The following is a 12,935-nucleotide window of genomic DNA, read 5'->3' as shown; positions in this document are numbered from 1 at the left end:
TGTATGTAGAGAGAAGAAAATGTTGATTCATGACGCACTGACTCAGTACTGCGGTGTCTGGGCACACGCTGTGGCCATTACATCATGTCCAGAGTCCTTATGCCTTTAACACTAGGAACAGACATTTCCAGGTTCTACGCAGCTACAAGCTATGTGCCCTGGCCAAAACAGGTGAAGAAGAGCCAAAGGCCAGAACTTCATTGTGTAGGCCAGTCTCTGGCTGGGACACATCCTCACCATGAAGGAATGGCAATGACTCGCCAGCTAGAGCTCCACCAACAGGTCCATCCTTGCTGTGAGACTGCAGCTCTGCTAGCTGGCTTGCCTGGTGATGTCCCAGGCTTGCTCTTATGGATTACATCAGTTATTGTAGGAAATATTTCATATGTGGACAGAACATACCTTGGTGCCATCCAGAGGATCCTTGTGTACAAATGCCTGCACAAACTCCTCAGGTCCAATGTGACTTAGCCTCTCCTATTAGAGGGACAAAAAAGAGACAGGAAGAAATGAGAAAGCACTCCACAATGTCTGTTGTTTCTCTTCATAAAACATTCCCATTTCTTTAAGTTCTGAATGGTGTTGTTGAACTTGCAGACAGCCAACTAGCATGAGATGTTAACACTGATAAGAACAATTAGAGTTATTTCAGTAGAAAGTAGAAAGCATACATCTTGTCACTGAGAAATCACAGCAAGAGCTCTCTTCAGTGCTCAGACAGAAAGGTGCTGATGCTTGAGGCCTCATCTGGGAGCTGCAAGACCTCAGTTCTGTGCCTGGAGCTGCCACAGACCTACTGCTACCCAGCATTTCTCAATGGCTGTGTTTCCCACTTGTTCAAATGGCAGAAATGCTGAGCTCTGGTAACCATAGCAATTCGTTGGCAGCTGCGCAGTGCTCTGACCCTGCCTCCCTACCAGCCAAGCTCAGGTGATGCCCTGGGGGGCTGGCTGTGTGCCACTGGGGAAGGCATGAGAGATGTGTGCGCTTAAATTACAGTCATTGCTCACACTGGAGAGCATCCCAGGCATTACACAAAACAAGAGTGAATAAAGCACCCAGATCTCTCTTAGTAAAGGACAATCCACCTCCACCAGATCCTGAACAAATGTGGCAATTTCAGAAAGCCCAGCAGCCACTGTTCGGGAAGGAGAGTGGTTTTATTCCTCTGCATCAGGACTAAAAGACCACAGTAGGCACTGTGGACTAAAAAAATACGCTGTCACTCATGATCCTGCCTCTATGGGAGCTCCCTTTGGTTCCCCAGAGGGCCCACCTTGCTGACACAAGTGGACATTGTTCTGTGGAAGGTTTATTCAGCACTGGCAATGACAGCCTTGGAGGAGCCAAGCAGCTGTCAGTGCTTCTGAAATGTGCTGTCAGGACAGGTGTGTCTGGGTGTTACAGCAGTGCATGCTGACTGCTAACAGAGCTTCACCACCACCAGTGGGAACTCAGCTATTTCTCTGAGATTTGGTATCTATCATATTGATTAACCTAAAAGGTACCGAGAAAAATATGTGAAGTAAGATTTGGTGTTTTACAGCAGTCACATTTAATTATAATAGCTGCCATTGAGCCTATTCAGCCTGTGCCTTAATGAACTAGGCCTTCAGAGCTATGTTTTCAAATATGCTCCTTAACAACCTTTGACTTCTACTTCTGCCCATTAGCACAAGTCTATGGAAACAAGACAGAAGATCACTTACATTGTCTATAAAAGGAAGAATGTAGCAGCAGTGACTGAGCTGGAGATGGGCAACCCAGCCCACAACAGCACAACAGCCCAGGAGTCAGCAGATGGGGGCTGGTTTCCTTAAAACCCAAGGAAACCATTACTGTAAAGTCTCCAAAATGCTTTGGTATGAAAGCTAAGTCATTAAAACGATCCCCAGGTTACAAGATCTCAAAGGCAGTACTTTTAATGACACAGGAAACATGTCCCTTCTTACTTGACGTGCCCTTTAACACGCTTATTGGAAAAATATTTTCAGTAGGTTGTAGGTCACACAAAGTATTTCAGTAGAAATGCTTTGGAATTCATACAGCCTAGTTGTAGGACACTCAAGTAGCATTAAAATCAGTGGTAGTTTTGTGCAAGTGAAAATGTTAGGTCTGTTCTTGAGGTATTCCTCTTGCCTTCTCACCATGCTGCTGGTACCTGTACAGAGCTCTTAAACACAAATGACTTATTAAATAAAGAAATACTTCTTGCTAACAGATAAGTATCTGACAGTTTCAGTGCAATGTATTTGGTGTACCAGATGCAGTAAGTGAAAGAGAAGGTAGGGAGCAATAATTAAAGTGGTATGAAAATCTTTGGGTGTATCAGTTTTAAAAGTGTAATCTGAATATAGGGAATCCTTGGAGAACACTTGTATTGTAGAGGAAAGGAAAAGCAATAAAAAAACTCCAGGCAAAAGGACTTGTACTTTCTGGCTTAAACTACATACAGCTAAGAGAGCCAAAGCTGCATGTTCTGAAAACTAACCAAGGTGAGAAGATGATCCAAAATTAGGGGGTTTCTGAGCTATCCCACTTCTTCACAAATACAATATGAGCTACTTTCAGAATCCCTACATTTAACTCCACAATATTCTCTCCAAACCACAATCCTTTTCACGGTTAATTTTTCCAGCCTTCCTCTCTAGAATGAACACTGTCCACAGGAGGATAGGCAGCAGAAAGCCGTTACCATATCTAAAGATCTGCAGATGGCAGCAATAACGTTTTGTGTTCTGCAAACATCCATGGAGGACCTGAACCTGGCAGAAAGGTGTGCAACACAACACTCTGGCAAAGATTTTGGTACTGCAACTGGTGCATTTACCATCCAGGGTCTGATGGAGAGTGGACTGCGGTCCAGGGAAGGAAACAGCAGGACTTTGTTTGGGAGTGGGGAGCTCTTCTGATATCTGCACACCCTTTTATGTTCATGCTCAAAGTAACAAGCTGAAGAAAGACAAACACTGAAGGCAGCTCAGATGCTTTACATATCTGTGGGAATGGATCTGAGTTAAAATTTCTTCCCAATTAACAAATGGGCTAATGATCAGCCATTTCAATGGCATCTTCAGGTTTTATAGCTCAAAGCAAGTACCTTACTGAATCTTTATTCACCTTCCTGGAACAAAGACTCACATTTAAGGACAAAGCAAGCTCAAAAGGTGAAGTGACATGCCCCAAAACGCACAGGAACACTCTGGTAATTTCTCACTTCCCGTGCATCTCTTAACCTTTCAGACCCTGCCTCATACTGCAGTGCTGATACAGCAGTGTGATGTGCTGCGGCAGCGCAGACGCTTTTTGGTTGTGTCTGGAATACTTAGCAGCTGATGGCTTAAAATAATATCTCTGACTGTGAAAGTTGGAAACCATGCCCACGTACCAGCTCCACATGTGTCAGCTGCTGAGCCAGAGTGTAAGGGTCACTGCAGACGCTCAGGATTTCTCTCTGAATTGATGGAGGTTTACTCTTAAAGGCAACCAGCTTATCAGAGACAGCAGCATTGATCTTGACAATCCCTTCTTGCCCATGGCTGAGGGTGGCGAGCTTCTGATTCAGGGTCTGCAAAAGCTGATTCATCTTTTTCCAGTAGGCCTGGAGAGACAGGGAGAGAAAGAAACGTAAACCACCCACAGAACTTGATGAAGGTATGTTTTCATGCTGCGTTTTACCTTCTGCAAAATACTCCTAAGCCAGCAACAGGTTATCATTTTATTTTCAACATGCCTATTTCAGAACAATCAGTTGGCTTAATTACAGTTCTGTGCTCCAGACCACAGAAACAGACTGCAGTCTAGAGAAGAGGCAAGTAGGACTGGTGGGCTGTGCTGGCACTGATACTTGCTTATTGCTGCCAACACCCAAGCTGCAGGGAGCAGAAGAGGTGGAATGCTACAACATGAGTTACTGCAGCTTTCTGGAGCAGAGCAGCATTTGGTACTCATCCTTTATGTCAGTGACACGGTGCCTGAGAGTTCTACCTGTTAACAGTTGCTAGTCAACTCTTATTTATTGAGAATAAGAAGTGTTTTTAAAGCTTTTCTCTCCGTCCTTCTTTCCTGAGAGCAGCTGAAGCACACTGTTACTTCTTACCCAGTTGGAGTAGCTTTGAGTATTTAATATCCAAAATGTTAATTGCCAGTGAAAGACACTCATAAGATATTCCAGGCACAGCCATACGCTCAGCAGGTTGATCATTACTAAGTTGTGCAGGTTCCTCTCAGAGACGGAGCAGCTCTTCGCAGGAAAAGAGCAGAGCTGCTGGCCATGGAGGATGGGTAGATAAAAATGCTTTCAACTCCTCATGACTGACAGATGAAGACATTATAAAACTGAAAGAACTGGTGGATGGGCTCTGAAAACAAGGATTAATTGGAAAAGTCCTTGGGCTAAAACTTCACACGGAGCACAGGTGTACCGTACTGAGGTGTTGTGGGCTCTCCCAGCCAAAGAAGCATCAGGCGTGGGAACGACAGCTCAATTTCACAGAGCAGTCACTTGGGAAAACAGCTTCCAGGCTGGCCTACTATCAGCTCCAATCCCAGCACAAAGATACTCTGGCTGCTCACAAGTGGGATAACTCCTCACTCTCTATCTGAGCAGATTTCAGTAACATCACGTTGCCAGGAACATCTGTTTGTAATATGCCAGTGTGAAACCAGAGCCAGCATGGAGCCCTCTTCTGTTACATCTGTACTGTACAGCAGTTGTACACCCTGGTACTCTCTATGTAGTTCTTATCATCACATCAGGGACCTGGCTGGAGTTTGACATCTCATGAAGGCCAACACACACCTGAGTCACAGCCCAGGGCACACTTGGGAATGGTTTAGAAACAGCTTGTGTCTTCTCCAGGCTTTTCTAGGTGGTAGGTGGTCTTCAGTTTTAGCTGCTGAGGTCAGTGTTCTTGTACACATAGCATACCTCCTGCGTTCTGGAAGTAGTGAAGAATAACATGCCTCCATGAACCCTGTTTCCATTACAAGTCTGAGGCTGGGAAGCCTCGAAAAATTACAAGTGCTTCAGCATTTGATGCAGTGTTTTGCCATATTCATACAGCTCTTCCAACGGAAGTTTTCACATCACTGAGGTACCTTTCAGTTCACCCAAGAAGACATTCTTTTGAGCCAGGCTGGAGCACGGACCAGAGAAGCAGTATATTGTCAGGCTGTCTTGCAAAACAGAGACGTAAATAAAGCAATGACCCAGGAGGTAGGAGGGACTTGTCTTGGAGAACATCCACACAGGTCTCAAAATCATGGAGCATGAGTGAAAAATCAAGTGAGGAAGATGCATAAACAAATCACCAAAATAGTTTTTTAGAAAATAAAACCTGTTCTTTCAGTTCCTGATATGTACTGGCTCCAAGGAGAACAGACTGGTGGTCTTCATGCAACTCCTCATCTAAGCAGATGATCAGACTTTTGATTTACAAAGGCCATCCTGAACCCAAACTACTGAGTACCATCTAAATACTTCTCCAGTTTACATTCAGGTGTGTTTGTAAAACTCAGCACAGCTTATCAAGTTCTATGATTAGAATGCTATTTTTAGTGGAAACTCAAATAAGGAAATATTTCAGCATTCTCTGAACATATTTTGTAAACGTGGAAATTACTTTTACTAAAGTAGAAGCTTTCTGTGGTATATAAAGCATTTGGCTAAAGAACTTTCAGCAGAAAACCCAGTTCTCTTTCAGAAATGAGACTGGATAAGGAATCTTTGCCCACTAAATTCTTCACTGTTTGGGTGAAAAGCCAAAAAGCAGGACAGTTTGAAAGGCACTGATGTTTAGTGAATCTTTCAATAAATAGTCATCAAAAGATCTACTTTCATCTTGTTTCATTGGGAATATGGCACAAAAAGATAGATACAGACATAGACAACAGTAACCAAAGGTCTGAGTAAAACCCAAACAGGTAACAGAATGAAATGAGAGACAGATAATAGACACAATAAAAATAATTCATAGAATAGAGTTCTTGAGGAGACTCACCTAGAAACCCCACTGTATGTTGGGGGAGAAAAAATTAATCCTGCCTTTGCCCTTTTAAAAGCATTTCCTGCTTTCTTTAAATTATGTTCACTAATTGAAAACAATATTGTTCATTACCTTCAGTGTGCTGATAATTACCTTGCCACAAAGTGACCCCCCATTGTACAGGAGCTGCATGCTGGACTCTTATCATCTATTTCACTGCATTGCCACATTAACAGTCAAAAGAAGCATACTTCTGTTTAATATTAAAAGCAAATGTTTCATTCTTAACTGGGAAAGTTTCTCTGAAGATGGCAGGCATCAGCAGGTGGCTCAGGAGCTCAAATTTTAATTAAAATTTCTAACTCTAAATGCAAATCACAGCACTTACCAAGAAATGCTTCTCAGCATGGACACCTTTATAAGCACATCACAGAGCCTTTGGAAAGTGGACTCTACAAAGGACAGAAGCATACACTGCAGGGGAAAATCCTGCATTAACCTACATGGACTGGATGACCTCACAAATCTTTCAATCTTAAATTTCTATGATCCACCCTGGGAACAACTTTTTTCCAAATATCTAATGGGCATCACCACTCTTTCGTGCTGCTCCTTAAAAAAAGAAAAGAAATTTATATCTGCAGGATATGAGCTGTTCCTTAAATTAATTATTGATTTTGCTCAGGCGTAATCACTTGCAATTATGGGTCCTAGTAGTATTTGTAAAACAATGATTTGAAGCTAGTCCAGTCAGAGTTCCACCAGAGCACCCACTGAACATCAGTGTGTAGCTATGCACCTTCCAGAGCAAAGGTGTGCAGCGTTGGTCCAAGTTAGGCAAATAAAAGCCTGCTTTGCACACAGAAGACTGATCTAACCCATTCATGGCTCTTTTCCAGAGCAGCAACTTAACATGAAGCAGTTGCTTTTAAAAGGGTTTTCTCTGTTCCCATAAAGCCCCTGCTGACTGCCCTATGGGCTGCTTCCCTCTTTTCAGCATACAGGACTTGGGCAGGTCTATACAGATTTCTCTCACTTCAGATGCTGATGTCACTTTTTTGTGGTGGCTGGCTGAAGCAAGTTCATTGCCAGGGAGAGTTTCAACTGCTCTAATCAATGAAGCTGAGGTCACCGTGGCCTCTTCTGGCAGCCTTTTTTGTTTCCTCCACCTCCAGTGAAGCATCACACAACTTTCCCTTCCCATCCTCCATCCCTGCAGGCCAGTCAGCAGAGCCATGCCAGCCTCCAGCCACCCAGAGCTGCCTGCTGTGATGCCAGCCCAGCCCAAAAGCAGCTGTTCCCACTGCTCTCATGTTTTATGTGGGTAGGAGGGTTCAACTTCCTTTTCATTACATTGCAACTCTGCTAATTCCTTTTTTTGACTCTACGGGTGCTGTGCTTTTGTTATACTGAATTGCATACATCTGTGTCCTGAAGCCAGGCCTTGGGGTAGCCCATGGAACTGAGTTCCCATGGTTAACCCAGAAGTAATTAGAGACTCTCCATATGCTATTCGCTCTTATCCTTGTTATTTTCACGGACTTTGTGGTACTTTTAATGTTTCTGAATTAATCTATGGGTTTCACCCACCTGAGTTTACAAGCAGGTCTCCCAGATGTTCTGTTCCCATGTCCTGCTCTGCCACACACACAGCTCGGTTATTTGAATAACAAGACCTACCATCTAAACTGAGTTTCTGCCCAGAGGGCCACACACTGCTGTCTTCTGCCACCTCTATGCTCCCAGAGAAGTTACATGACCATAAATGTGCATTTTTTTTTTTAAAGGTAAGAACACTCCCTTGCTATCTCACAGTATCAGCAAAACAGACTGGATTCAACAGAAGCTGTCTTGGCCCATAGATCACGTGGACTTTGATGGGTATCCCAGTGGCACCAGTCTGCCATTCTGTGTCTACCTGCCTTCTGTGTGGGTGCCAGCTTTACAACATCAACCAGCTCAAGCACAGCGTCTGTGAACTCTCTCACAAAGGCAGGAATGTGTAAACCAAACCCGTTTGATTCACTAATGAAAAAGATGACAAAATGCAAAGATTGTTTCAAAAATTACCAGACTGTAGACATGAAAGGTAACAAAATGGAAAAAAAACACCCCATGGTGATTCCACTTTTACAACCACTCATTTTCTTAGAGATAGAAAGCCTTGGTCAGATTCCTTCAAGCCAATAACAGTATTTTTTAGCCCCACAACATCACCTGATGACTGCCTGCTTCTTCCTCCCCTCACACACTATATCAAACACCCTGAAGTGCTCCCTAAGCCATTGCTTGTGTAGGGTAGATGCTCTCAAGTCATGACACTGCATTCTTCTTGTAGACTGTAACTTGGGAGAGCACACCACTGTTGCTGTTTGAATTCTAACCACGCTTTCAGTGCATGCTATGTCTCAGATCTTTTATCATTGAGATGGGAATAGTTTTCTTTTAGAAACAAAGGTGCAGTGATGAGTTCTACTGATCACTGTGATGTGTCCCCATGTCACTACCACAAGAGAGACACGGTTTTCAGCAAAGCTACTGCAGGTTTTAACCATTAGGGGAGAAGAAAACTGATTTTACAGAGAAAGTGGAAAACATCAGGAGGAAAAGGAAGAACCAAGTGGGAAACTGAAGTTAATACTTTTACACGCTGCCCCACGTCAGACATCCTCACCTCATCACATGGGGCTATCCTGTGAATCATGTCTTTCAGATGGCCGATCATCCGCTCTTCCTGAAAGTCATACGGGAATGTTTCTGTCCACTCCGTCAGCAACTGTAAGATTTTGGGTCCAAATTTTCTGATCCGTGCCTGAAATGGAAACCAGAATAAAGCACAGGGATTGAAACGTGTTTACTCACTGAAGTTCCAGCATTTTTCTGAATGTGGGGCCAGGTTTTCAAAGAAGGCACAGTTGCACCTACAAAATCTGCACACATGCAAACAAATAGTGTAGTGCACAAATGACACATTTTGGCATGCAAAAATACCAGCATGTAGATGCATACACAGCTATCTGTTTTACATGCAGATTGAAGTATTCTGCACATGCAATTGGTCTGTTTGTGGCTGGCTGGACATTTTGTTGGTGCAACCTTTGTACCTTTTTTAAAAACAACAGGCTCTTCTGATGATTTGAACCATGTGTTCTTCCTTTTTGATCACAACCCTGCTGTACTTTCATCCACTTGTAAAAAAAAAAACAACCAAAAACCTGACTGTAGTTTATTTCTTGACCAACAAAGTGGTGAGTCTTGCTTCTTTTCTGTCTGGATGGAAAAAAAACACCTCAGTGACCAGTGGCAGACGTAACAGGAGGAAGAACAGATGGACACACCAGCACTTCAGCAGCTTTACCTGAACCAGTGATAACACTGCTCTTCTCCAACACCAGCTTAAGGTCATGATAAGACAAGGACACTCACTCACGTAACACACAGCTGGTGCCCACTTTGCTTTTGGTGTGTTTTATCTGAGGATGCAGCAGCAAGAATAGTCAGGATGATACAGGGCAAGGGGGGAAATGTGGGGCACAGCACAACTGGTGCCTTAGTATTATCTCAACAGACAGCCAGTGGAGCTGCTTCCTCTGTTATCCAAGATGAAGGGAAAATGAAATTGCATTAAACGAGAAACTGCACTTTTATTTACAGAAAACACAGACCAAAACAAACAGCCTTCTTCTGCATCCTACGTACTGCAGCTAAAGTATACCCTATAATCAGCGAAAATTATACTTTTGAGTCTCTGCTTTTCAACCAAGGTGGTTGAAATGCGTATTTCAGCTTTCCACCAACAACAGGTTTCAATGAACCACATTTCTAAAAATAACTGCTGTCAGCTAGCATTAAGCTCACTCTCAAAGACCAGCAGGTGGCTGCTAAAGGGAAAGCTTTATTGGAAACTGCAACAGTCTGGGGAGACTTTTGCTCCAGCTGTACAAACTGCTATTCTGAACTGAAGGAGAGGACGTTGTGCAAGTCCCAGGACGTGGCTCAGGGGATGGGAGGTCACTTGTGTGCAAAGTTTGAGGTCAGGCCCACTCCCAGTGACATAAAATCAACTGTGTCCCACCACCTGCACATTATGCAGGGATGTACAAAATGTAGATTCACTTCAGGCAGACTGGGAGTTCTGCATAATACTTCTAATTTCTTGAAGTGAGTAGCGAAACTTTGGAATAATCACATTTTCATTCTCCTAAATTTGCATCCTCGAGTGTCATCAGAGAACAGAATCCACCACACCTCAAAAAAAAATTGACTTGGATGCTGCACACAGATAGTTCTAACTCACACTGTACGTGCAGCCTACATGCCAGACTTCCGTGTTACCTGGCTGGTTGTACCATGTAGTGAAGGCAGAGATCCTGTTACTCATGCCAACACTTCCCTGGGTGAAACAAGCACACATATTCAGATATTGGTAAAGGAGCATTTTGATGTCATTGTGTTTCCATGCTGGGAAGGCTGATCCTGAAAATCATTCCAGAATTCTAGGTTCTTTTTTGGAAAATTGCAACCAATGCACGTTCTTCTCCCTTCCACTGCACTCAAGATGCAGCTCCTGTTCCAGGTATTGTACTGGAGAGGTCTTCATCAATGCACTGAGGAGAGCAGAGGTGGAATCTGCCGCTGAATGGGATCCAGTGGCATCCATCTGCAATGCAGTGCCTGCAGGACTGCCAGAGGATACATGTCTGTTACCGTACACAGTACCAGTCTGCACAGTCACTTGGGCAAAACAGGAGGAGCTGTGACACACTAACAGCTTGGATTTGCTCATTCTGTTAGCTTGTCATAGCCTCACTACTGCTTCAGCTCGTTCCTGGTGTGCCAGACAGACCTCTGCAGCACGGCCGTGCAGACAATCTGTCAGTGCTGGCAGTGAGGGATTAGTGGGAAGCTGCATGCTGTTATGTGGTGTTTACAGTGACAGGTAAGGCCAAGGGGAACTGCTACATTCTGTACCAGAAGCAAGAAAGAGAAAGGGCAGGTGCATTAAGTAAAATGGGGGAGAGAGCAGCGTGCTGACATCTGCAGCTGACAGTGTGTGAGGTTTACGTCCTACCTCCTTGCAACCTGCAGGCTTCATCAAAGCCTTAAAGAAGTTAAGAAGGAAAGTCACCTGGGAAGACTGAAATGGGGGAAAGGAAAATCAGAAGATGATCTGAAGTGAGTGGTGCCTGGAGCGCTGCTCTTGGACATGGAAACTAAGATGCCTCAATGTCAAGATCTCAGCAACAACCATCATTATAAGAAAGTTTCATTCGATTCAAAAGGAGACAAAACCACACACTGGATCACCAGACTCTGCCTGTTGAAAATGATGAACTAACCTTGTCCAGCACAGGGTCGTCCAGCCGCTGCTGCTCAATGCACTTGTGACAAACTCGGGACAAAAGCTCGTGGGGTTCAATGAAGAGTCTGGAACTCAGCAGGAATGTAAAGATATAGGCTTTCTGTGGGAGAGAAACAAGAAGACCTACTATAAACCATATACTCTGTGGTTGTATTTCCACTGGAACAGATAGGACAGATCTGAGTGTCCAAAAGGCAGAAGGATTCCTGGCCCTTAAAATGGAACTGGTTAAGGTGAGTGCAGGAAGCAGCAGCATCTCCTAACAAATCTCCTCCATAACAAAGATGGCCCAGGTACTGGAGACAGCACCACCAGCAATGAACAGAGACCAGTGAATACTCAATGTGTAGACTGAGGGCATCTCTTTGCTGTACTGGGTTGTGAGCTCAGAAACCCTGGAGTCAATCACATCTCGTTTCTGCCCTGAAGTCTCACCCTGCCTCCATAAGGGAACACTGTGTTTATTCTGCTAGTCCTCAACATTTCTACCAGCCTAACTATGCCACATGCAGCCTTCCACCTCAAAGCTGAGGGGAGAGCAGGCCTGTTGGATAAATCCTTGGACTATTTAAAGTATTCCTGCAGTGAAATTAAAATACATGCATGAATCTTCAGAAATCTGCTCCCCATCCCCTCCTGGTGCCTGGATTATCTTCCTTCCCCCAGACCTAGCCATGCTCCTGAGCAGCGGATGTAATATTTCATATCACACATTGCTTAATGAAAATCTCACAGCCTAATCTGCCCATTACCTATTTTATTGCCTTTCTGTTCTTGTATAATTAACATGCTTCTTTATTACTTATTTTTAGCTGATCAGAAATTGAGCTGTGGGTAATTTAAAACATGCTGTCTGCTCTGCATTGATAACTTTAGTAGACCTCTAAACTGCCTAGAAGTCAATGCTACTCTGGTGCTTTGAGATACAAGCCTTTCCATGGAGACATATTATCACTTGAAAGTCTTCCAGTAAAACTCTGTTCTGAATTCTGAGTACGTGCAGAATCCGGTGAAGTCAATGGCTTTCAGGACCATAAACCTGCTTCCACTATGGATCCTCGCATCAGCGGTGAAGAAACACTGAGTATTCACTGATGGACTGAGGATTGGGATCTGCGTCCTGTTGTCCAGTGACTGCAAAGTCACTGTGAGCATGAGCATAACCCTACGTACCTTATGAAGCCATCAGAAGCGTTTCTGTTGTCACTGAGGAAATGCTTTGTATCTGCAGTGACACCTGGTCAACTTGCACAGCTACTGGAATTCAACTGAATGCCCGTTCAGACTTGATTTTTTTTTGCTTCAGCCTTCATCTAACCCTCCCTGGGATGCTCTGCTCCTTTTGAAGTTCTCTTGACAAATCGCTATTTCACCCTCACTATGGTTTTTTTTTCTTCCCACTCTGTTCTCTTATTTAAAGGTAGCAACAACTTTGGGATCTACTTTTTCAAGGAAACAAACCCAGAATGGTGAAACAGCATTTAAAGCAGTGCAGTCATTTACCCAGCTTTTAAATTACTCCTCTTAATTCAAAATCAAACAAATCTGCACTTTTTTGCATAAAGCACTATCTCAATTCATCAAAA

At 43.7% G+C, this 12,935-nt stretch overlaps 1 protein-coding gene across 1 annotated transcript in view; it reads right to left on the bottom strand.

Moving 5' to 3' along the window:
- The window catches only part of RASGEF1C (RasGEF domain family member 1C), a 71,335-nt gene that overhangs the window by 18,810 nt on the left and 39,590 nt on the right, over positions 1-12,935 (bottom strand). Inside the window, exons 3-6 of the mRNA XM_031598344.2 lie at positions 11,327-11,449; positions 8,662-8,799; positions 3,389-3,601; positions 403-477 (exon numbers count right to left, since the gene is read on the bottom strand). Coding sequence (XP_031454204.1) covers positions 403-477; positions 3,389-3,601; positions 8,662-8,799; positions 11,327-11,449 — 549 coding nt within the window. The remainder of the gene's footprint in view (positions 1-402; positions 478-3,388; positions 3,602-8,661; positions 8,800-11,326; positions 11,450-12,935) is intronic.

Source organism: Phasianus colchicus, chromosome 15 (assembly GCF_987193195.1).
Source record: "Phasianus colchicus chromosome 15, bPhaCol1.hap1.1, whole genome shotgun sequence".
Lineage (NCBI taxonomy): Eukaryota > Metazoa > Chordata > Aves > Galliformes > Phasianidae > Phasianus > Phasianus colchicus.
The sequence above is the reverse complement of the archived record's forward strand: the minus strand, read 5'-3'. Positions and strand labels throughout refer to the sequence as shown.